This window comes from Polyodon spathula, chromosome 5, assembly GCF_017654505.1.
Source record: "Polyodon spathula isolate WHYD16114869_AA chromosome 5, ASM1765450v1, whole genome shotgun sequence".
Classification (NCBI taxonomy): Eukaryota; Metazoa; Chordata; class Actinopteri; order Acipenseriformes; family Polyodontidae; genus Polyodon; species Polyodon spathula.
Genome location: NC_054538.1, coordinates 68,458,637 through 68,485,710, shown reverse-complemented (window position 1 = coordinate 68,485,710; position 27,074 = coordinate 68,458,637). Strand labels below are relative to the sequence as shown.

Below are 27,074 nucleotides of genomic sequence, written 5' to 3'. Positions count from 1 at the left end.
GTACACGCATAGCCCTTGGTACTTCAGTATCTCGCTGCACAAGGTGCTCATTGCATATGGCACACACAGTGCTGCATGGTACATGGTGAACACAGTGCTTGTTGCCCACTGTTACACCGCTAGTGCACAAACGCACGGTGCTGCACAGTACACAGTACTCGGTGCACACGGTGCTTCTCCACTGCTACGGAGCTAGCGCAAGGGTGCATGGTGCATGGTGCACATAGTGCTACGGTACTCGGTGCGCATGGTGCTCAGTACGTATGGTGTACGTGGTGCACACAGTGTTTGGTGCCACTGCTACACTTGTACACGGGCATACGGTGCTCCACGGCACTCTGTGTGCAAAGTGCTCATTACCCTCTACTACAGCGCTAGAGGGTGAGCACATGGCCTTGATCTATTAATCAGTGCTTGAGCGCAGTACAAGTGGTGTTCGGTGCACAGACCAATGTCAGGCAAGTTGGGGTTCCACCCCTGAATGGCCTACAATGCAAATATCCCACAGGAGGATAAACATATCCTCTGTGTGTGGTGCTTGGGCACCCAGCATGCCACCTTGGCCCTCGAGAGTGATGTTGCTTGCAGCATCTTTGCGGCTTTCCAGCTCCGGGTGAAAGAAAATAGGTTGGAGAGGGCCATGAAGGCGAGTTCTGCGTCCTCGGTGGCTGGACTGTCGGCAGGTCTTGAAGCCCTAGAGCTGCTCTTCCATGACCTGTCCCAGGACCACCTGCTGGACATCCCCGATGCGCAGGCCTCCCGTAGTTGCTCCCCATCTCCTTCTATAGTGGCCTCTGGGGATGCGGCCTCCTTCTCTGACATGCAGGTAGGAGGGGAGCTCGAACCTCTGAAGAAGAGGTTGAGAAAGAACCTGGCTTCGAGGCCCCGTCGGTGGGTTGGCTAGAGACCCGGTTTGCCCGAACCCGCAATGCAGGGTGATGGAAACGCATCTCAAGCGTGTACAGCAGAGGCGCAGGCAACTCACCTGTCTAACACGGTGAGTGTGCTCATGCCCTATATGGATGGTGTACTGTGTGAGGTCCCGCTCCCTGGGCCGGTGGCCATGGAGCTATGTCTCCTGTCCAGCACGCTGCTGCAGATCTCCGGTCTCCAAGGGCAAGCTCTTGGCCGGAGTCTGGCTAGCTTTATTGTTGCTCGTAGACAGCTGTGGCTGTCACAAGCCAGAGTTCCTGATATGGATAAGGCCGCGCTGCTAGACGTGCCTATATCCCCAGGATATACCTTTGGGCGAACCGTAGAGGAGATCTTACAGAGATCTTGAGGCAGGTGGCTGTGTTGCTCCCTCCCCACGCATCTGCGTGGGGCAGGTCGAACCGCTGGCAAGCTCCTCAGACGAGGACTGTCACCAGGACAGTTCCAGTCCCCATGGAGAGGGGTACTACTTGAGGTATTTTCTGGAATCCAAAAAGGATGGTGGCTTTCGTCCCATCCTAGACCTGAGGCTCCTTAAAGGGTTCTTAAAAGAAAGGAGGTTCCAGATGCTGACTCACTGTCACATTCTCCAGTCCGTCCGGCCGAGCGACTGGTTCACCACCATGGACTTACGGGTCGTGTACTTTCATGTTCCCATTCACCCAGAGCAAAGGAAGTATCTCCACTTCTCTTTTCAGGGAAGTATCTCCACTTCTCTCTTCGAGTTTGCTGTGCTGCCATTCGGCCTCTCCCTAGCTCCTCATACTTTTTCAAAGTGCGTGGATGCTATCCTTGCCCCCCGGTGGCTGCAGGGGATCAGAGTAATAAATGATCTCGACGATTGGTTAATCTGTTCCGTCGCGAGATGGAGCAGTGGTCCACATGGAGGTCATGACAGACCATCTGGTGAGGCCTGGCCTCGCCATCAATGATGCTTAGTTGGCTAACTTGGGGCTCCGGCTGGACTCCAGCACGATACGTGCAAACCTGTCAGATGACAGAGTTGCAGCTATCCAGGGTTGCCTCTCCCTGTTCCGACAGGGATCACAGGTAACCCTCCTATTGTTCCAAAAACTATTGGGTCTGATGGCAGCAGCCATATCGGCCATTCAGCTGGGTCTGCTTTGCACGCGCCTGCTACAAGTGTGGCTCAATGCGTTCCACCTCAACACTAAACGTGACAGACGCTGTTGGCTGAAGGTGTCTCACATGTGCTCGGCAGCCCTTCACTGGTGGATGATGACCTCTCACCTGCGTTAAGGTGTGTGAATGGGAGTAGTGTTAAACTGCCAAGTGGTGATGACAGATGCCTCCAACTTGGGTTGGGGGGCGGTCTGGGAAGGCAGAGGAGTACATGGTTCCTGGCTGGACCTCTGGACCTGCCTGCACATAAACATGCTGGAGTTGCAAGCGGTCTCCCTTGCTCTCCACCACTTCCTCCCGATACTGAGGGGTAAACATGTGTTAATCCGGATGGACAACACAACAGTGGTGGCGTATGTCAACCACCAGGGTGACCTACGGTCCCCGGGGTTGCATCTCACATGGCCTTCAGGCTATTAACATGGGCTCAGAGGAATTTGCTCTCCCTACGGGCGACGCACATTCCCAGAATGGTGAACTGGACAGCGGAACTCCTCTCCAGGAAGGGTCCGCATCTGTCAGAGTGGCAACTGGTTCGGAAAGGCGCAGGTAGATCTCTTTGCCTCGACAGAGACGACGCATTACCCCCTGTGGTACTACCTCCACCGCTTAGGCGGTCCACTCGGCATAAAATCCCTAGCACACGAATGGCCCAAAGAGTTTTTGTATGCTTTCCTGCCTATACCACTGCTCCCGGCCTTTTCTCGAAATGGTCCGGTTAAAGGAAGCGTCAGTTCTCCTAGTGGCCCCCAAGTGGCCCAGGAGAATCTGGTTTTCGACCCTGTGTCAGCTGTTACACGGCCAGCCCTGGGACATCCCACTGCACATGGATCTTCTCAGTCAGACGAGAGGCACTCTTTGGCACCCGGAACTGGATAGGTACGGGCTATGGGTCTGGCTACTGAAAGGGACTGCTGGCTAGACCTAGGGCTGTCAGATGTGGTTGTCGGTAGGTTAGAGCGCTAGGGCAGTGTAGTTCTCTAACTTAACAGACCGATATTTAGGGAAAAAATAAATAAAAATAAAAAAAGAATTTGCACAGTGGAGCGTTGAAAGGACTGGCTCAGGAAATACCCTAACGGCAATGAACAGCAAGTAAGCAAGATTCGCAAGAAGCCTGCACCTTCCTGACAGCTAATTATAACCTGGGCAACACGCTGTTGTTGCTCATCAGAAGCACTGAACAATACACTGCCAACTTCCTCTAATGATAAGAGGAGCGTGGAGAGCTACTGGTGGATTTCAATCATCAGTGCACAGGGATGAGCTCCAAGAGGAAACAGTAAGGACACAGCTTCTGTCAACTCCACAGAGAAAGGCAGCAGCAGCATAGTGCTTAACCAAAGACCTACTCAACAGTTGGGGGGGTGGAGTATGCGTCCAGGTTCAGACTAAATAAGCACTGCTCATGGAGTCTAAAAAACAGACTGGGTTTATTTGTATAAAGTGGAAAGTGTCAGCGGCGAGAGTCAGACACAGAAGTTACAGTGAACTGCTAATGCATATAAAATAAAACACAGAACCAAACACTAACAAAACACATTATCAAAATACCAGGCATAAGGGCCAAAACATAAGGTCGACAAAAACACTCAGAAATGAGACGGGACAGGACAGCACGGAACATGAAACACCTTCACCTCTCACCAACATCAGCTCAAATCACCCCATCAACCCTGATCACCCTATTTGTACACCTGGGACTGGAGCCTTAATCATTTCATTATAATTCAATTCACAGGTCCAGCAACATTAGCACATGTTCCCTACACCAGCACATCCACACCTGTGCAGCGACAGGGCTTTCACTCTGCCCCATTGCCACAGGGTCTAATACTTCTACTTTTTGGACACACATTTTTTCTCAAAGTTTGTCAAATATGATATGACTGCTATATGTATACCTAACACCAAAACTATATTTGTGTTGGTTCAGGGCTTCTCTTTAATTTAATTTGGTAAAAATAAACCCAAACCAGAGATTAAACTACAATAAACAGTCCCTTATTTATTTGTTTCTTGTACAGTAGTAGTTTAGTTTCAATTTACTGAGACTCAACTATTATTGTTGCGCCCCACCCTCAAAAAAGCAGGACTTTGTGTAAAAATGACCCTCAACATCTAACTTCATGTCAGACACTTCAAGACTGAACACACCCAGCTCAATTGGATTACAATTGATATTATCGTTCCACCAAAGAGATTTACTGTTTGGCACTGGCCTCCACAACACTGGAAAAGATAGGTAAAGACAAGAGTGGCACACCCATAACACACCCTGTAATATGACCTGGCAACTGGAACAATATCTTGAATAAGTTTTAAAACAATAGTCTGCACGTTATAGAACATTTTATATTCCCCAGCGCTACTGTCTATGGGAGCGGAGGTATAGTTTTTATGAACACACTTTAGCACCCATTGTAGGCAAAAGAAATATGCACACAATAGAACAAATTTATTCAAATCCACACCCTGTAATGGATTTATAATCTCCTGCTGCTAAAGAAGTTAGCGCTAAATAGCAAGAAAAACTTGTCTGTTTACTTTGTCACTCTGCTGGTGTGTAGTCATTCAAATAAAGCCCTCGTCCCTGCTCCGACTACTTCTTTAACATTTTGACTGCAGAGAATACAGATATATAATGCATATCATGATGATCACACGTGATCCTCTATCTATGTGGTTAAAGTTATGTCCTGTGTTTAAAAAGACATAATCTTGGGCTCCTGAGTGGCGCATCCGGTAAAGGTGCTTTGCGTAGAGTGCAGGATGCATCCTATAGCCTGGAGGTCGCTGGGGCAGCGCACAATTGGTCACCGGTTCAAATCCCAGCTCAGCCACTGACTCATTGCGTGACCCTGAGCATGTCACTTGACCTCTTTGTACCTTGTTGTCTTTCAGATGAGACATTGTTGTAAGTGACTCTGCAACTGATGCATAGTTCACACACCCTTGTCTCATGTCTTATAAAGCACTTTGTGATGGTAGTCCACTATGAAAGGCGCTATATAAAAATAACGATTATTATTATAACAGGATTGTTTCTGGTCTGAAGACCAGAAAAGGTTACAAGATCTACTTGTGCTTATGCAAACCAGCCAGGCTCTTCTGGACAGTGGGTGCTGAAAGGGAAGAACTGACCAGGCTACTAGGACCTGACTTTAACAAGGTGCCACCACATTACCTTGTAGTCTTGGAGGAAGTCCAAAGAACAGCAACCAGAAACCAGGACCAGAGGACACAGTTGGAAATTAAGTGGAGGGAGAGACACTTCTTTCAACAGAGAGTGGTGAGGCTATGGAATGGCCTACCTAGCCATCTTGTTGATGCTATATCAAAAGGACCCTGTATGACCTGACACACTTTGAGATTAATTAGATACTAGGAAGAGGATTATCACCAATGGATTGAATGACCTATTGTTGTTTATAATTTTTCTTGTGTTCTTAAGAGACCACACCCTTGAAATCTGTAGGAACTGATGCACTATAAGTAATCCTGAATATGCTGCAGAGAGTTTTGCATGACGATGGTGGTATCCAAAATTTAGGACACTTTAGCCACAAAAAACTGGTACAGCTTTTTACATGGCGGTATTGCATTTCCATGGAAGTATTGGGACTATCAGAAATTAACACCAAACATTTGTGTGCTGGTAGCTTGGTTTATCAGAAGGCACCAACACCTTGGAGAAACACTGAGCATTTAGAGTTATGTTTTTTTAGTTTGTAAGCACCTGTATTGCTCTGTAACACCTGTGCTTTGGATAATGGTGTCTGCCAAATAAATAAATAAATAAATAAATAATAAAAACATGGTATTTAGATTCTACTTTCGTTTTGCAGTTTTTTCCCATGCATATACTATCCCTGTGGTTAACCATGTTTTACTGCACCACTCTGTTCTTTTACTACAGTATAAGCAGAGCAGTATAAGAGCAGTTTGATTAGTGACAGGTTGAAAATCCAGTTCTTTCAATTGACAATCTAAGGCACTTGCCAATGTCTGGCATTTATGAACCCCCTGCTATGAGAGATGAGGTTTGAGCTATAGCAGTAAATAACCCCTGTGGTGAGAAGGCAGAGGACTGGAGGTGGCTGAACACGTGGCTCAAACATAAGAACATAAGAACATAAGAAAGTTTACAAACGAGAGGAGGCCATTCAGCCCATCTTGCTCGTTTGGTTGTTAGTAGCTTATTGATCCCAGAATCTCATCAAGCAGCTTTTGAAGGATCCCAGGGTGTCAGCTTCAACAACATTACTGGGGAGTTGATTCCAGACCCTCACGATTCTCTGTGTAAAAAAGTGCCTCCTGTTTTCTGTTCTGAATGCCCCTTTGTCTAATCTCCATTTGTGACCCCCTGGTCCTTGTTTCTTTTTTCAGGTTGAAAAAGTCCCTTGGGTCGACATTGTCAGTGCCTTTTAGAATTTTGAATGCATGAATAAGGTCGCCGCGTAATCTTCTTTGTTCAAAACTGAACAGATTCAATTCTTTTAGCCTGTCTGCATATGACATGCCTTTTAAGCCCGGAATAATTCTGGTCGCTCTTCTTTGCACTCTTTCTAGAGCAACAATATCTTTTTTATAGCGAGGTGACCAGAACTGCACACAATATTCAAGATGAGGTCTTACTAGTGCATTGTACAGTTTTAACATTACTTCCCTTGATTTAAATTCAACACTTTTCACAATGTATCTGAGCATCTTGTTAGTCTTTTTTTAACACTGACTGACTACAAAGCTGGCAGTGTCTTGACAATGGCAGGAAATGTGTCACTGTATGCATTAAACAAGGTCTTTGAAAAGATGTGGAAAGCCACTATAACTCTCAACAATAGAAAGAAAATATTATATGACAAGGAGAGTGGTGCAATGGGGAAGAATTGAATACATAAACATGTGTGCATCTGAGCTTTTACAGACAAACACAAACAAGTAATAAAAATGTCTTTAAAGTGTTGTTTATGCTGGGCTGGAGATACTATTTTTAGTCGTGGTTGTTTTTCTATTTTGAAATTATTTTGTCTGCAACTTAAAATTTAATTAGCAAAATGTTCACTTAGGAAAAAATAAAACAACAACCAGCTTTTCTTGGCCACACAACCAGCGTAAGGTGTACTGCATTTTATTTACATCGGCTGTTGTTTAAAAAAATATCTTGAATAGTTTTGTTTGATTTTTTGGTTTTGTTTTTGATCCAAACTTTTATTCAGCTTTCACCATTTTCACTGTGCTGCTGATGGATTCATACTGATGTACACTGGGAAAAGGTACTTAAATGTAACAAAATATGTTTTCTTAGTTTTTTTTTGGATTTTTTTTTAAACACAAATCAGATGTTGCCTCCTATTGATGTCAATGTGTTTTTTTTTTTTTTTTTTTTTTTTTTTAATGACTCATTTGGCATCAAACTAAATGAACAGAAAAAAAAAATATAAGCAGTTTTTCCTCCAGGACAATCTATCTTTCCAGCTGAGTACAGATGTAATGTGAGTGTGTAAAACTGGATACTTTAATTAGGCTGCCAAGGGGGGTATCAAACACTTGGCAAAAGTGCAGCGCTCAGCCTCCATGCTCCAGATCTGTACCGCCGTGTTGCCATGGTTACCAGCACGGGTTTCACCATTCCCTGACACAGAGACAGCAGCCCTGTGTTTCCAGCTCCATTGACTGCCAGCCTGCCTGCCACGCAGACTGCCTCTACAGCTGAGCTGCAAACTGGAGATTAGACTGAAAGTGTTACATCTTTGTCACAATAAAGCCGTTATTTTGTTTAAATTGTTCTAATGGACTTGTTTCTCTATTAGGCAACAACTTTCAAAAACAATTAAATTTTACTGTGTTACTTTATGTTATGTTAATTGATGAGCAGAGTGTATTATTGGGTTTGTATATTTTCATATTTTAAAACACACATTTTTTTTTTATCTTGGTTTTAATGCTTAACAAAGCAGTCACAATGTGCCCTGCCTTGGAGGGTCCCTTCAGTGTAGGGCGGGGCATGGGGAAGTCTGTTCAGTCCCTAAGAACCCAAATAGTTGCAATTGTACTGGGAACAAAACCCGAAGAAAAAGGCTTTGCATAGGATTAACAGAAGCATATAAATACATAGCACTCGAATTAGATATGTACCAGCAATGAGTTAGAGGAGCGCTATTACAGGTAACCCAGGGTGAGATAATAATTCCCTGCCATTAACATTCACTTTCAGGACACAACTGAGCAGCTCCTCAGAGATCAAACGAATGCAACAAAGGGAATCCAAATCCGCCTTGTGCAAAGTCAAATTAGCTAAACCTTTCAGTGCCTTCTCCACATCACTGTTACCTCAGTCTCCTGAATGCCACGTTATGAAAATCATTTATTTTTTAGCTTTTTTTATCACGTCAGTCTGTTTACATGTAAGCCCCCCACAGTCGCCATTACTGCACAACAGATTTTTCAAGGAATACATTAAGTTAAGATTCCACAAATAGCCTGGTTAGACAGCTTCGACATTTAAAAAAAAACGATCAGTCAAAGTAAGCCAGCACCCGAAGATTTCCATGACATCTGTAGAGATTCGCAATTTCCTGATTTATTTTCATTTCTGGGGATTGGAAAAAAAAATTGCCGGTATTACATTTTTTAAGGGCTCACAGAAACGCTGCACTTAACAGCAGGATGACCTCACACAGAAACATGCTGTAATTTTGGGGTGCAGTATGGCTTGTAACATTTCCATATGAATCCCCCTTTCTGTATTCCTTCCTCTTTCATGATGCAAACAATGGTAAATAATGACAGCTATTTATTGACCACAAAAGTTTCACATTTTTATATATATAGGCAGTGGTGTTCTATAACACAACATACTCAATAAAGTGTGTCTGACCTCCTTGTGATGCACCACAGTGTAGACCTCTATGGAATGATAATATACCAAAGAATTAGAGAAAGTAATAATGGATATCAAATTTAAAAACTCATAAGGCACTGTACAGCTATGGCTAAATTGTTGTATCATCTAGACTTTTAGGATTGAGACATAATTAAAAACAAAACAAACAAAAAAAAAAACATAGGAACATAATTTAAATCTTTTATTTAACAGAATGTAATCAAAGAAAAAACATAATGATATACCAGAAGTCTACCGGAAGCCATAATAGTAATACAGTATTTCATGTTAGATTTCAAAATGTCACATTTTTCAATTGTTCAGGTTTTCGTTAAGTATATGGAAAACTACAGTGTTATGTAATTCAATATGTTAATGTAACATTATTAGGCAGGTTTCATTCGACTATGAAGCAAAAAGAGTTAATTCTATAGGGTGATGCAAAACTTTTGGTCATAGCACTATGTAAATGTATGTAGTGACGTGACACGTCGTTGACGCTGTGTTAAGAGCTGTGTGCAGATATTCTGCAATAACCAAGGAAACGCAGAAGGACCTCAGTGACATCACTAGGGCTTTGACAGCGGGTGCGCATAAGTGGCTGCAGTGACCAGGCCATCAAGACAGTCTCCTGGGTGTTTCTGCAATGTTGAAAACATCTTTTGGTCAGCAAAGTAGTCTTTCTTTCTTGTTTGACCAGCGTTTATAAATCACATTATGTGTTCGGTAGATATATTATATATATATATATACCAGCATATATATTATTGATATATATATTATCTATATATATATGCATACTAGTGACAAGCAGCATACTCATGCTACAGTGACACAAATCAATCCTGGACAAGTCACATCTGTTTCCACACAAACAATTCTCTGGGAAATATGCACTGACTACCAGGTCACTCTAATTCTTTTAACTATTATTTTTATTTTCAATATATTTATACAAAATAAAACAATGCTGAAATCCCTGAAATAGAAATACAACCATTACCTCATGGGTAATTATTCTTTAATACCGTCTTACCTGAATAGATATATCAAAGATGCATTTAGTGCTTGTGACTTGGGCATAAATGACCACTGACTCAAGTATCGTCATCATTTTTCCTTCAAGACTGCTGCAATATAGACGCAGTGACCTTGAAGGTTAATGGTTACATTTCTATTTCAGGGAACCAGAGTTGTGATAATCACATAACGCTCCCTATCAAGTATGAAATGTAACTATTACCTCATGGGTAGAAATACCAAAGCTGTCGCAAGGCAATATTGCAGACCAACTGGAAGGATCGGCAAAGGCCACCTTGCGCATTACCATGAGGATCCCAGTACAAGTAGAAAGGGCTATAACATTGAGGGAGAACTCACCTTTATGTATCTGCTGTAAGGGTCGAGGTCGAGGCCTGCCTTAACACTCTTGTTCCAAACGTAGGGCTTTGTGGATCTACGACATTCAGCCAATAGAACCATGTAAAAGTATGGGGAGTACCCTACACTGCTGCATTGCAAATGTCTCTGACAGATGCGCCCTGGAACAAACCCCACAGAGTTGGCATGCCACTGGTAGAATGGTCAGTGAGCTTCTCTGGAAGGGGCAAGTTGGGTCATTCATATGCAGCCTCTGTTTAGACACAGCTTTCCCATGGGACTTAGCCCCATAACAGATTAAAAAAAAACTGCTCAGACTGCCTCCAACTTTTGAGTTTTGTGCACATAATATGCTAGTGCCCGCACAGGACAAAGCATATGGAGTTGCAGCTCTATCAGACTGGGAAGGAGGCGGATGAAATGTGGAATGCCAAGATGTTTTTCGACAAAAAAGCAGGATTAGTGCGAAGTGTGACTTACACCCTAGCTTTTGAAATCGAAAAATCTTGCATCTCGCCCACCCACTAATCACAAGCAAAAAAGCCGCTTTCAAGGGCAAGGGCTCAAAGGGAGGCTTCATAAGTGCTTCAAGCACCACATTAACCCTCCAGCGAGGGACAATGTCCTTCATAGGTGGCCAAAGTCACCGAGCTCCTTTCAAAAATTGCCTCGCCAGGAAATCTACTCCTCGGGGGACTGAATCAATTTTAATATGACAAGCCGAAATGGCTGCCAAATAGACCTTCAATGTAGAACAGGATTTCCCCTCATCAAATAGGTCCTGTAAAAATTGAAGTATAACTGCCCTGGGACAGGTTGTAGGGTCAAACACCTTAAGCAGGCACCACATTTGAAAAACGCCACACTTGTACCCATACTGGGAAAATGTGGATTGAACTCTAGCATAGAGTAGAGTGTCACTAACCCTATTAGAAAGCCCCAGACAGCTCAAATGGTGCCGTTCAGGGACCAGACCCAGAGCTGCAGGCTCAATGGGTCGGAATCCCACAATGTCCCCGTGCCTGACTGAGCAGGTTGCGCTGTTTCGGCAAGCTCTACGGTTGGCCTTTCAGGAGCTGTACCAGGGTTGAGAAGCAGTGTCTCCTTGGCCAATAATGGACTACTAACAGTACCCGGCTTGATCCTGCCTGATCTTTTCCAGGCTCAACTGGAGCATGGTAAGTTGGAAAAGCATAAAGAAGCTGCCTCGGCCACTGGCGTGCCAAGGCATCTATTGCCAGTGGGTCCCCAACTTCCATTATTGAGAATCAGAGGGGACAATGATTCCATTCATGGGAGACAAACAGGTCCATCTGTGCTCTCCTGAACCGTTTCCAAATGAGGTTCACCACTTCTGGGTGAAACCTCCATTCCGAGGCACTGGGGAATCCCCTTGAAAGTAGGTCAGCTGCCCAATTTGTCACCCCGGGCAGATGTGTTGCCTGCAGTGAGATGAGGTGATGGTGTGCCCAAAGCAACAGCCTGCAGGCTACCCAATGGAGACTGGGGGACCTGGGGTCACCCTGGTGGTTTATCTAAACTACCACAGTAGTGTTGCCTGTCCAGAAAAGCACATGTCTCCCTGGAACATCCTATAAAAAATTCTGCAAGGCTAGAAACACTGCCTGCAGTTCCAAAACATTTATATGGAGAACCTGTCATATACATTTGATCGACTGCCTCCTCAGAAGCAGCGACAGACAGCAGATCCTCTTGCTGCCATTCTGCATGTACTACTCCCTGTTGCTGCAACGACACAGAGGGAGCAGGTCCAGCAGTGCAGTCACACAGTAGCTCAGCCAACTTGTTGCCCTGTTGGAAGACCGCCTATCCAGCTACTCTGAGTTCTCCGATCTATCAGAATGGTGGCTCTTTCTCCTCTTCTTAGTAGGGGAAACCAGAAAAGGAGAAAAGGGGAGAGAGAAAGAGAAGGGGAGGAAGTAACTATAACTGTAACTATAACCAAGTGGCCCACACCTGCTGATTTCACTTAATACATCATTTTATTAAAGCTTATACTCTTGTCCTACCCATGCATTAGATCTTCACAAAGGTTGGTCCACCTCTATTAGATTTTCAAATCTGTTTTCTTACCTCTTTTCAGCACTAGCAGTGGTAGTACTGTTCCCGTGTTCTTGTGTTGATGAGATTTTAATTATTAAATTGTACCAGGAAGTAGCAGCGACTTTTAAGTCTGTATCTTTGTAAAATACAAGTTAAGAACCAAAAGACCCTCAGAACAAGAAAAGGGGGCAAAAGTGATAATGCTGATAATAATAAGTAAGAAACAGACTGAAAAGACATGGTTTTGACAACAGATATCCTCGGCAGGTGTTTTTTACTTACATAAAAACAAACATACAAATATGAAAAAATACTGCATGCATTTTCCCATTAGCTGTTGCTGAGTAATAATAATAAGACTCTTTTTTTAAATTTATTTTATTAAAGACTTGATGCAAATAAATGCCCTAAATACAATTACCAATTTCTTTCAAATTAAACATGACAGTTTCGGCATTGTGAACAATAAATATAGAACAGGGCTGGCCCAACAGGCAAACTAGACCCTTGATCATGACCCGCATTCCTAATGATGAATTAATGAATGTGTGCGTGCGCGCGCACACACACACACACACACACACACACACACACACACACACACAGTACAATTTTAACCCTACAATTTTCAACAGTGTTTTGAACCTTGAATCTATCTGACATTCTAGCAAGTTTCTAAAGTTACTGTGGTAACAGACTGATGGGCAGTGATGACTATATGGACACTCACTGGAATGAATGGCCATGAAACAAATGACACAGACTTGACTAATAAATGCAAGTACTACTGACTGCATCCATTCAACAGGCATGGTCTTTTTAAACATGTTCAATTCCTTTACCACAATAAAAATATCAAAAACATCATGCAAATTAAAAGTTTGATTAGGCTATATGCACGTTTGAGCCTGAATTGTCTTGTACTGTACGCCTATTAATTCCAATCCAAATTTTAGAAATCCTATATTAAAGAAATGTGATATTAGAAATCTTGCAGCTGATTCCAGTATATTCTGGGATGTTAGTCTTGCAGCCCGTGGAAAGGCCTTGTCAATGAAGCCACAGTCATGTAGTATTCAGTGGGACCGCACCTAATTCTGCTCAGTGCAGGAACCTTCACAGGGTGTCACCGTGCATCAAAACAATCAAGACAAACAATCCACAAACTCCTTCATATGACTTGCAAACGTTGGGTGAATGTTCCAGGTATACAGTACGAAGCATGGCAGACATGCAAAAAATGAAAACATTTTCTCGTTAAAATGAAACTCAATGCGGTGGACAGAGTGAGAAAAGGTGAAACTCAAGCAGCAGATTCAAAAGATACAAATGTTACAGAATCTACATTGCGTGGATGGCCAAAAGACGAAGAAAAACAAAGGTTTTCTTTTTAAGATTGACTCCAAAGAGGGCTGCTCTAGGAAAAAAATTAGCTGCGCTAATGAGTGAGACAAGCTGCTGTGTGAGTGTGCTGCTGTGAGAGTGCAAGATTGTTTGTTGTTTTTGGTGTGGCCCAGGCTAACAGGGGCCAGGAATAATCGGATTCAAGTACCTGCGAATTGTGTGTGTCTCCTTCCCTCATTTACCACCGCAGGCTACAATATTAATATTATGGGCATTGTAAATCATTTTGGGAACAAAAATGCCAATATTCGTTAAAAGGGAAAATACAAATAACACAGTCTCCTAATTATGGATCCCAACAACAGCATTATAACGGGGTAGTACTGTATATCTATATATATATATATCTCTCTCTACAGAGAGAGAGAAAGACACACATATTTCCTCAAACTGTATTACAGCATACTCTCACCAACAAACAAACACACAATCACGCACTCCTGTTTAGTGGAAACATCTCTGATAAGTATATTGTAATTTGTTCTGTTATGGATCTGTTTGGTTTTATCAAAGTAATCTGTGTTTTTTTTTGGAATTGTTTATGATGCAGGCAGAGCAGTTCAGGCAATGTCATCACTGCTCGATGAAGGCAGTTCTACAATACTCTGTGTGAAGCAGGTCAAGAGAGTTCGACAATACTCTCAGTCAGTCATAGGGACTGTCATAAGTATGTTACACTTAGACTCCTTTTCCAATGATTTCTCATAAAGCTTCATCCATGACTCTCAACAGAAATCACCAATAGTGCTAGCCTGTTTTTTCACAACATATACCTTTCACATATTTTCTCAAGAACAGCGGACACAGGGGCTTGAACTGTTAATCATTTCAATATAGCAAGCATGCATTTATGTGTGTGTCTGTGCGTGATGTGCCGTGGCTCTAAACCTTAGGATTTTTTTTCAGATGAAATAGTTTATTTGTTGGCAATGACACTACCTGCTTAAAGACTTTGCCTGCACATATATATACACAGACAAGCACACACAAGGAGAATAGCTGCACTCCTGGCAGGTTCCTGCTCACAATGCAGCTGGTCTCTGTGATCTAGAGCTTTCCGTTGGCGAACGCTCCCTCTTGGAACTGAGGAACAAAGCTCTTGAAATAGGCCCTAAAGATAAAAAATTTAGAAGAAATTTAAAAACAATATAAATAAACAAGGCAGCCTAGACATTTTTCTTTAGAGTCATATGCAAAAATATGCTTTCCTAGAACATACAAATGATATCATTCCTCATGGATGTTAAGCTTGTATGGAGATTAGAAGTATAATACTGCATAATCAGAGGAAGAATCTATTATTCCTTAATTGTATGACAAATGGAGTCTCTGGGATTCTAAACCCTGTTATCCTGCGATAACACTACACAGTACAGTTTGAATAAAGATGCCTCATTAAGTTAATCTAGAAATACTAAGATGAGGTAATTCAATGATACATGTAATATAATGTTATTGGGTGTTCTTATTTTGGAAGAAATGACTGTAGTGGTTACTTTTATTGCAATTACAGTCTGTCTGAAACTTTTCAGCTTTTCTGATGCCCTATGTTGTGGTAGTCATTGTCCCATCAACGGACCATGTATTGTTCATTACCGTCATTTGAAAGAGAAGAGGACAGGGCTTACTTGGCTCTCTTGGCCATCTCGTTGCCATCCCAGCGCGGGCTGTATGGGTAGGACTTCTGCACCTGGGAGTAGAGCTGCCCGCTGCTGGTGAAGTGGTACACGGACTGGAAGGTGATTGTGGGCTGATCTCGAGGGAAGTACAGGGGCAGGTCAACTGCAGGAGCAGGGAAACAAACAAGGAAAAACTATGATGCTATAAAAGTCAAACAGACAAACTGCTAGTGCCTTCTTTAGAATAGAGATTAGGAACTGTAAATCAGCGTGGTAGAGGTACCCTAAACCAATCAGAGCTCTGTGTGAACAGCACCCATCATTCTGGGAGAAAGAACAGTCACATTATGGGGATGTAAGAAACAATATGGCCTCCCAGAGCATGTTGAACAAATTGGAGGTTTATATCACTCTGTAATTCTGTTTGTCACTGGTGTGGTCTACAGAACTCATTGTGATCTTTGTCGTTCGTTGAACTGGCCTTGCCTAGTTCAAGCAGTCTTAAACATTGGTAGATCCTCATTTATAGAACATTAATTGGTAAAGTGCCTTGTTACCACTTGCATTTATTAGTCTTTTCCTAATCAGTGTATCAATTAAGACCCAATACATTTATGAAATGGATTGTTCGCAGGGTTTCAACCAGGGTTGGAGTAAATGCCTGTTTTTCAATCCCAATGATATTTCCAATTCCTTTTTAAAATTATTAAAAAAAACATTTTTATCAATTTCAATCATTGCTCAAAATTGCAATAAGCAGTATTCTCCTTTGAAGAAATTGAAATTGCAAATTGATTTTTTAAAAAGAATTGGGAGTAAAATTGGAATTGACTCCAAACCTGGTTTCAAAAGCTTTTGGCAGACACTCCCGAATTCAAAAGAGTTTGAAATAAACTACTGCTTCGGGCAACTCTGTTTTATCCTGGAACTTGGTGGTATGTTCTGGTCAGGTAGAAGCATGGTGTACCCTGATAAAACTCCTATTTATTATTCTCAACAGACTTCTACAGACTAACTGTGCTTACTTCTACACTAGCTGATCACATTTCTAGGCAACAGTTGCCTAGTGTCACGTGCCGCAGTGTCACCTGAGATGAATAAACTCAATGGCCTATCATTTTAGATATGTTTTATTTTTGTATTTTTAAACACAATTAAAATGTGATTTTTAAATGTTCATAACATGTCTCGAGCAACAACATATATTTCCCATACTGAAATGAACTATTTGTATCTGTGGATCTCTGGCCATAATGTAGACTAGTTGCTGGTGGACACTTTTAACTGTTAAATTAGCCTGCACTGATTCTGTACTTCACCTGTTGCACAATGTATATTGTAATATGTTTTTATTGTTGGGTATGTATAGGACAGCTGATTCTAGGCTATTAGATACGATATTTATCTACATGACATCAGTGATGATGGAGCGTACTATAAAGTCATTCGATTTGGTACTGATTTTAAGAAGCAAAGTCTCATGCCAGCTATTGCAGTGTGAAAAATGCAAGTTTAATAACCACTCCTAAGCCTTACTTAAGTGCTCAAAGCACACATGACAATTAGATGTAGGTGGTACAGCCTGACCCTTCAGGCGATAGAGAAAGCTGTATCATAATTGTAAATCACCACACCTAGAACATAATGACTTGAATTTTTTTTAAGCTGTCGCCTCTTCAAGTGCTACAGGGTGCAAACAGCAGTGGACCAACAAGCTACTTTAAACTGGATGTCTCAAACTAATAAGCTATTGTCTGATGAGCTGTGTGACTGGCTGGCAATGCGCCAACCCGTCTCAGATATCACACTCAACAAGTGCTTGATCTCCCTAAAGAACAAGTACAGGGAGTGGCTCTTTCTGTGAGTACAGATAATCTCTGCATAATTAAACCACATTGCAACTATGATCTAGTTCTAGTTAAAGGTTTCCAGTTAAAAACAATAAAGACCCAGTAAACGGCACCCTATAAATCACTATGCAGGGCAATACATCTCAAACAGGAATGGAAATATACCTGTTTATCCTATTTGAAAAGAGAGTCACAAAACAACGTGTAATGTTTACAACGAACGCATTACTTTATCGTAGCTGTATTGTATTGTAAGCATCTGTGGAAAAGTGGTTAACAGTGTAGTTGCAGGAGTGCAGCAGTGATCAATGAACAGACAGACACTGTTTTAATCAACCAGTTGGTCCCGAAATAACAGTCCCGATCTTATACACCCACACGTAACACAAACCACAAACACATGTCCTCTGGCAACAGCTCCGGATCATATTAGCCGTAAAAATAACAACAAACAGTACATTTAATAATAACAAAACACTCAGGATAATAACACACGCCTTTCCTTCTGGTTCAGCTTAACCATAACAGGAACAGATCAATTCATTATGCCCCCTTTTGTACCGTCAATCATGACCCCTTGGATAACTAGCGCAATCGCTCCTCTAATCCACAGTTGCCATATCCCTTCCGAGTCGATGATTTAGTGTATTGCAGCTCCGCCCCCTTTCTAGATGATGACTTCCTTCTAACCACGGGTATTAATTGTCTGGCCATCCAATCCAGGGCACTCTGTTCCACTTAAACAGTGCTCTCTCAGGGCAGGGGAGAGATTTATCACCAAGAATTATTCTCTGTCACAGCATCACAGTCATATATTTGTTATCATGATCCTGATTTATGTGTAGAGGGTTATGTCCCAGAGTGTTTAAAGTGATGCATGAGTGCTTTGGTATTACTTCACGCTGCTGTCTTAATCTTAAAACCTACAAAGTTAAAAATAAATATTTAGACATCACTACACAGTACAGTGAAGAGATCTAGGAGGATTCCACTCGTGCTCAGATGTCTCTCTGACAGACAGTACAGTAACTCACCATGAACGAGGAAACAGAAGTCTTTCCACATCAGCAGCAGGGTGAGCTTGGTGAAACCCTCTGCATCATACTCCACCACTCCCCTGAAACACAGACAGCCAGAACTGGGGATCTCTCACAAGCTTACACAGGAGAGCAACTGTAGGGTGTAACGATTACTTGTGCATCAATGAATTATGACCATTTCTTTAGATGATACATCACACTGCACTAGAGGTATGTATCGTTTGCATGATGTTTCTTGAATGAAGTGTGTTTCATAGTTTGAATGAATACATACATACTCTCCCTAACTGTCCATCTTGGCTCAAGAGCGGGCAAACAGTCTGGAGCCAAGATGGCATCTCTTTACACAGCCACATAGTTTAAAGTTGGTAATTTTGTGGGGCAGAAGACACTGCCAAGCCTGAACAAGGGGGGGGGGGGGGGGGGGGGGGGGGGGGGAGAGATGGAGAGAGGGAGAGAGAGAGGGAGAGAGAGAGAGGGGGCTGTGCTCCCAGTCTAAGCACTGAGATGACGGAAGCTTGGGTGCTCTTTGTGAAGGATTTTTTGTGTTTCTTTTGGTTAAACCTTTTGTTTTGTTTTGTGAAAGAATAAAAGTGGTGAATTGCAGTTTTCCGTCTGGGTTGCTATTATTGCCACTGACTCTCCAAACCATTTTATCTAATTATGCATCAGAGTAGCCAATCAGGACCATCACAATTATTGAGATACATATCATGATACACAGCATATAGTGACATTAGTGTTTCATTACATCCCTAAAGAACAGGTACACGTCTGTTTATCCAAAAAAAAATAGTGATAAAAGGGACAGTCACACACACAAGGGTGGCACACTCTCCCATATAAAGGTTTCCATAGTGGAAGCATAGCTATGTGTAATAAAACAAAGTGAAGACATGGTTAAGCATAGATAAGCACTGTAAAGTCAGAGAGCTAGAGTAAAGCATGTTTAAAAAACAAAACAAAAACAAAAACAGGCAGACCAAGGTACATTATGGTCAATGCATAGTACAACTATGGGAAAAGCATGGTGAAATTGCAAAACTACAGTGCATCTTTACAATAGTAAAGGTTCCTCTGTGTATCAATATTAAAGTTTTCTATTTTATGGGTGTTTGTCCTAAGACTTCTGTAGCAGATAGTCTAAGGCATCTGTAGTGAAAATCTGCCCTATGGAAATACTGTAAAGGTGCTAGCAGCTAAAGTGGATGTATTTAAAAAAAAAAATAAAAAATCCATAAATCCTAACGTTATATAGCTTTACAGGTCTGTACAATGTACAGCTTTGTAAAGGAACAAACTGCAAATTGCATTTTCATTTTAAAACATAATATTTGCTACTACATAAGATTACATCTTTATTTCCCTATTATCTATAAAATACATTCTTGCTATAATGTGTGTTTCTTTCAAAACTGAACATATGAGACCTACATTGTGAATCAAGTAGGGTAGGTTTCAGGGATTATAGTGTTGCTGCAATTTAAAGTGTGAATATGCATACAGTTCATCACTGTGAGGCCCCTATGAGAATCGATGCCTTCCACAGCCAGGTAGAGGAAGGGTGTGCAGAAAACTTGCAGCCGCATACTTACATCCCAAAGTGGCTGAGAAAAGCTGCAATGTACTCCCGTCTTTTGTGATAGCCCTGAATGACATATTGCACCTGAGAATACACAAGCAGACTGTATATATGAATCAACACTGTTTAGACAAATTACACTTACAGGTTACATAACAGCGCCTCTAGCCCTTTACGTTCCATTGTAGTTGTATTGAGATAAGTTACATACTCTAAGGGGTTTGATCATCTTAAACACAGTCGGGATAAACCATCTCTGGATTTTATAAAAGCATTTTACAGCACTGGGGATTAACCACCCATTTTTAGGGATAATCCAGTCCTGTAACATACCAATAAAATCAAGCCATGGCTTATCCCAGCAGGGTATACAGTAGGCTGTAGCAATGTTTGAGGTAATATTTGAGTCTTACACCCTTATCTACTATATGCTGCACACATGAAAGTTGGTGGGTTCATTTAACAGGCTCCACACAAAACTGGAAACCAAACAATCCACAGCTAAACACTAGCGTTGTTACGAGATACTGATTATTATAAGATAATGGTTTATCAAGCTGTGTTTTTTTTATCAAGGTTAAGTGGCTGATGCTGTATTTGAATAGGGCCAGGTGCTCCTAAAAGAAAGAAACCATTGATGCTTGTCCACAGTTTGTGTTGGCAGCATTCCTACAACATGTAAGCTACTCAATTGTTTTGAACAGGTGTTTTCACTAGATTTGAAAAATATGGAGTAAAATGCTTTGAAATCATCCAATGCAAAGTGGTTACAACATTCTACACTAAAAATGGTATAAAACTAAAACAACTTTTCAAATCACGTGTACTGCTTTTGAACTTCCTAATTGTGCTTTTTTTTTTGTATACATAATATTGCACCCATAATTTTAAATCAAAATGGTAAAATCAGAGGAAAACTTGCCTGTCTAAAACAAAACAATTAATAAAACACAATAACTACATATTTCTAATAACCAAACACTCATATACAGTAATCTCACCCTCCACTGCTGTAAGTAAATACACAGTATATTTCAAAGGAGAGTTGCTACATCGATCAGAGTGTTGAAGTCAATGCTAGCCCTGCTGTGCACAACGATGTCGTCAGAGCAGGAAACCAACAAAACCACATTACTCTGCAACTTGCCCTGCTTTGAGTTAAGCAGAATCGTCTTCCACAGGCCTTCCAGGAGCCTCCAGCTCTGATTAATTTACTGCCTTCTGACAGAGGCACTGCTGGGCTTGGCTGTGACACAAACCCAGGCTAGTGTTGCCATTACATCATGGGAAATTTACACACCATGGAAACCCAGTGCTGACAGAGGCCAAATACCCGGTATTTTCAGATCTTTCCTCCCTGTTTAATCCCTAAAGATCATAATCTGCTGCCTACTGACAACAGCTGCCAGAAGACATCTGGCTGGAGTAAATTAAAAGAAAACAGAAGAATTTAAAATTGTTAAATGTTTTAATGGACTTAATTACAAAAAAAAAAAAAAAAACACACTGTAGTAGCTCAAAAGTTCTAAGAAAGTTAACAAATGCTCTAGTGCCTTCTTCATTGTACTAGTACTAGAAACATTCGTAATTAAATTTTCTGTACAAAGCATTTCATGGCGATTAGTACTTTAGTATATCTTACGACGGACTGTTTAAAGTTATGGAGGCACATTCTGGTTAGACTGGTACCTCAATGATTAAAACTAAAAAAACTTCTTAAGGTCTATTCACATTGGACGCAATGCAACAAGAGACTGTGCAGTACAACACACTGCGACAAAGAAATTAAGAAAACATGTTTCAATACAAACCATTCACTTTAACTGCGATGCAACGGGGAGACAATGAACCAATGCAAAAAAGATTGGTGTCTAGTTCCAGGGAACTGACCAACGAGGAACAGTTTTCCTTGTTCTCCTTTTTTTAGGAAACTCTAGCTATAGATTACTGCAGTATCAAAATACCCAGAGCTGTGTAACAATGGACACAAAAATGATAAAGACAGGGCGATGAGGGAGAACATCTGGGAGTCAATTTCCAGTGAACTGGATATAGCTTGTGTGTGGGAGTGATTCATTTACATTTACTGGAATAAGTATTCTGCAAAAAGCTATTACATAGTTTACATTTTTATTAGATGTGTAACAGGACTATCAAAATAAGTAGCAACAAAAGTTCTTCTTCCCTGGAAGACATCTGGCTTTGAAGAACACAATCAGAGGAGTCAGCTATCACACCACGCCACTGGTGTGAAAGGTAGTGTCACAGCTAAAATATAATTTTATCACAGGACAAATGGCATCGCTTACGGTGTGAACAGACCTTTAGTCTTTTTTAATGTCTATTCTAAAGCTTCCCATTATAAAAGCATAGCAAAGTGCAACAAAGCACAGTGAAAGCATGGTAAAGCATAGTAAGTATTGTGAAGCCCAGAGAAGTACAGTATGGTAAAGCATATTCAAATTCATGGATGGAAAAAGCATGGGAAAACTGTCAAAGTACCATGGAAATTTACCATGGTAAACTTTTACAAGGGAAAGCCTGAGACAGAATGATTCTATTCCCTGTACCTTGTTTGTGAGGAGCTGACACACCTGAGGCACGTAGTCAATCAGACACCCACCACTGGGGAACGCTGGGATAAGCAGGGCTGAAGGTCCTCCAAGCGCACTAAGTATAAAGAAAAGAAGGAATTAGATATTACTGCAGCTCTGATAACCACAACATCATCAGCACACAAGAGCTGCCACATTTCCTTCAGTGAACAGTATATTCGAGTTTCACTGTAGAGTATATGATGCGAGTCCCTGCACTGTCCAGCACTACATCCTGGATCATTCACAAAATATTGCTCCTGAATAACCAACATTACAGCAGCCAGCTAGCCATTACCATACACTGAGTTCGTAAAAGGAACGACCGAATCAGTCACTTAGAGAGACCCGGGTACTCATTCAGTACTGCATTGTACTGCATTTGTCACTCTGATTCAGTTCTGAAAACGATTACTTTTAAATCTTTCACCTGCAATAACTCTCCATGGGCAACCTGACGCCTCAACAATGCTTGCTTCTATATTTGCATAGGCTGCACCCTAGGCAAATGAGTCTGCGGGTGTGGGTGTATGTGTAGGGGGTGGGGTGGAATTCTTCTTACTGTACATACCTAGACAGTGTCTGGGAGACTTTGGAACAACAGCCAACAATCTTAACTTGAACAGATATTCTTCATTGAAGCCTGTCATGTTCCAGGATCAGCAGAATGCTGCTGACGCCAGACAGTTTGCTCTGCATTGAAATTTGCGCCCTGCCTGCTACAGTAAACAGCACAATCAACACTTTGATACAGGGAGGGTGTGCTTGGCAGAAACTGCAAGAGGGTGGAATCTGGCAGCAGGCTTCATGATTACAGCAGGGAATGTTACAGGGATGCAAGAGGACAGCAAATTCCCCAGTTCAATGGAGGAAGGTAGACAGTGTTTAACGACCGGGTGTGGAAATCAAACTTGGCTCTGTAGCCAAGCACAAAGACAGAGGGAGCAGCAAGGACAGAGGGAACAGCAAGGACAGAGGGAGCAGGGGACTTCTACTATCATTAATGGAACTGCACTGACATTCAGGTTAGGGCAGAAATTAACAAAATCCTCATCTTTATCATGACTGTGTTTTTATGTATAGCACAATTCAAACAGTGATCTCAAAGCACTTTATAATCTTTTTTTAAGGCTTAAAACAGCGAGCCATGATGAACAACAAAACAGAATAACAACATTAAAAAAAAAGTTACCAAAAAATCCAACACGGTTCAGAATCCCTCAATGATTGTAATCTTATTTCAAAGTTTGGGGGCATAATGGTTGAAAGGTCTATCCCCAAGTGACACTGTTAACTGGGAACAGTTACCAAAACCAGATTAGAAGACACTTAGGGAATGACAGGGTACACAGGGTCCCAACCAGTAACCCAACAGGCATCAGGGGAGAAAACCATTTAATGAACTGGTGTGTAATGGTTTTAATTAATCCCATGTGTTGCACCCTAACTGACTGAGGTGGGTTGTGAGGGAAAACTAAAACCAGGTAATGTAGACATACTGCATAAGAATGATGAAGGTATAATCCACCCGTTTGCAGCGTTTCAATGCTGCACTTAGAGGACTAAAACACTCACATTTAAAACTCAATATTCCAGAACTAAAATCCTCCATTCTCAGCTTTGAAACACTGTATCCACTCGAGCAATGCACTTTGCCTAACACAATCCCTAAACACTCTATTCCCTCCACTCCCCACTCTCACATGGCCTGTTACACTCCTGTCTTGTGTGTGTGTACATTTTCAAAAGATGTCATTTATAAAATACACCTGCTGTTATATGGGAATGTTGACTTGTTCCAAACATGTTATTGAGCATATGTCTTGCACAGATCTATTAAAGTGAATCTTGGTACTTTGATGAACTTGATGAAGCTGCGTGGATGAATGCAGGGGCCATGTTTTCTCTGTGATCTGTTTGAGAGTAGGAGTGATGACACTGTAAAAAGAGAGGTCTGCACTTAAGACTCATATCCTACCTGACAATGAATATTCATCAGGTTTCTCTCTGTGCTGCATTCAGTTCTTCCACGCTTTACTTTCTGTACTAGTTTATCCACCTACAGCACTAGAGGGTGTCTGTACTCCCTACAGAGAGTATTATTTTTTGGAAAAACATAAGTTGGTATCTTTTCTCTACTGGCCTATCATAGTCTGTAACTCATCATTTATGTAACAGGGTGACACATATGACTGGATCGATTCACTAATGGACAGATATTATTAGACAGGCCCTGTGAAAATTTTCTTTTAAATTCACCGCAGCGTCACAGGTAAAGTATCGTATTTCGCGGAATGTGCTCAGAAGTATTTTATAAATTATGTGTAAAGATTATTATTATTTTTTTAAACATCAAATACAGAGATAAATGCACTGACATCATCAAAATCAACGCCAGTTATTCAAGCACGTTACAATAGCTTGTGAACCAATGTTGTAATTAACAGCCGTAGGTAAAGTGTATCAGCAAGGACAGCTTTCAGTTCTAGTACATCAGATGTTTGCTCATCATTTAGGTCCTGCAAAAGTCAGTGGTCACTGGGTTATCAGTCGACTCGTCAGTGACCAATGACAAGCAAGCAGACTGTTTTGCCAATTCCATACTTGGCAACTTTAGGTAAGATTTCACATCTCAGCTGGGCTGATTAAGGAATCACTCCACCATTTGCTACACTCAGTCTGAAGAACTTATATAACTTTTGGTTGTCCAATTTTTTTAAGAGGATATTTGCGCACAAATGCCTGTCAGGTCAAAATGTAATATGTTTCGTGCTTCACGGTTTTCAGTGGACTTGGGAAAGCTGGAAGTCACTGTTTTTTGTTTTTTTGCAAGTAAAGCAGTCACAGTACTGCTCTGGATTTCCGCCTTTCTCTTTTGGTGAATAATGAATCTAAATGCCTGTTTAACAGCCGGTTCTCGGTAGTGATCAACAGTAACGTTGCAGGATGAACAGAAGAGCTTACCTCCATCGCTGTGTAAACTCCTGCTGGATGCTGCTTTACGTGATCTGCTGCAGACACATTTTTACCCTTTTTAGAGACATCCATTTTCTTGTTTACAGCGTGCAGTATTTTAATTTCCCATCTAGATTGCATATAGTCACATGATAATCACTGCACAGCACTGTGTGCATGGTAAACAGTACACACAGGCACACAGCAGAGCTGTACAGTTTTGTTAATGTGATTTTTTTGTAAGAAACACAAATAATTATTAAATAAATGATTTCACGATTTCCGCGCAGCCTGTGCAATCGTGATTTACACAGGGCCTTAATGATTAGGTAACGGAGATAATAATGTATGCAGGGCATCAAGAACAAAGAGTTATGCTGCGTCTCTCACCTCTGACAGTTCAATACGGTGAATCATTGTAATGAGAGGTGGCTCATTTCAGTCCTTGTCAGCATTTTGAATTGAAATATATACATACAGCAATATGATCAACTGCTTTATTGTACAGTCTATCCAAATGGATTGGTGGAAATGCAGAGTTTCAACAGCATTCAAGAGGCATAATTGTGGGTGACCTAGTCAAGCAGATATCACTTTAGCAAGGACAGTCATGTTGGTATGCTGCAACAAAAAAACAGTGGTCATCATGAGCAAAGGCAAAACAAAGGGAAAGTAAAAAATAAAATAAAAAAGCGCCTGGTTTCATTACTTTATTAGAAAGTCCTCTACTCATGAGAAGTTCAAGGTGAGAGAGCTCAGTAGGACTGTGTCACCTGCACAGCCCTGAATATGTTCAGCCAGTGCAGAATCTTAGCTCAGAAACAACACAGATATTCCAGAAACAATTACAAAGTATTCACACCCCTAATTTCAATGGGTAATCAAAGGGCTTAAAATTCTGTGGGTGTGTTCTGTCCTAACTTCATCTCCACCTTATCTGATGGTAACCCAGGTTTTCCTAGAAAAGTATTTTTGGTAAATGAGATGACACACGTCACACATTTACCAACTACAAACAAACACAAACAGCATGTCTAAACTGGTTGAATGATATGCAAAAGAGCAAGTATCAAAATCTGATTCACAATCGGGATAGTAAAACAATGAAAACTGTCCTCCAATCTTAACGAAAGGCAGGGACTGAACCATCAACTGCACAACCTTAAAAAAGCTCCAGATTAACCAGGGGGGCCCTTATCCAGACACAGTTATATAAGAACATAAGAAAGTTTACAAACAAGAGGAGGCTATTTGTCCCATCTTGCTCGTTTGGTTCCAGATTCCCATGATTCTCTGTGTAAACAAGTGTCTCCTGTTTTCTGTTCTGAAAGCCCCTTTATCTAATCTCCATTTGTGACCCCTGGTCCTAGTTTCTTTTTTCAGGTCGAAAAAGTCCCTTGGGTTGACATTGTCAATACCTTTTAGAATTTTGAATGCTTGAATCAGATGCTGCATAGTCTCCTTTGTTCAAGACTGAACAGATTCAATTCTTTAAGCCTGTCAGCATATGACATGCCTTTTAAACCCAGAATAATTATGGTCGCTCTACTTTGCACTATTTCTAGAGCAGCAATATCCTTTTTGTAGCAAGGTGACCTGAACTAAACACAATATTTCAGATGAG

The 27,074-nt window shown here is 41.5% G+C and overlaps 1 protein-coding gene across 3 annotated transcripts in view; it reads right to left on the bottom strand.

Moving 5' to 3' along the window:
- Window positions 1-13,743: 13,743 nt before the first annotated feature.
- The window catches only part of babam2 (BRISC and BRCA1 A complex member 2), an 85,152-nt gene continuing 71,821 nt past the window's right edge, over window positions 13,744-27,074 (bottom strand). For 2 of the 3 annotated variants that reach the window (XM_041251122.1, XM_041251123.1), the window contains exons 8-12: window positions 22,472-22,571; window positions 19,915-19,985; window positions 18,314-18,396; window positions 15,439-15,592; window positions 13,744-14,921 (exon numbers count right to left, since the gene is read on the bottom strand). In XM_041251122.1, coding sequence (XP_041107056.1) covers window positions 14,858-14,921; window positions 15,439-15,592; window positions 18,314-18,396; window positions 19,915-19,985; window positions 22,472-22,571 — 472 coding nt within the window. In that variant the 3' untranslated portion in view covers window positions 13,744-14,857. The remainder of the gene's footprint in view (window positions 14,922-15,438; window positions 15,593-18,313; window positions 18,397-19,914; window positions 19,986-22,471; window positions 22,572-27,074) is intronic. The other variant, XM_041251124.1, reaches the window with a different exon arrangement.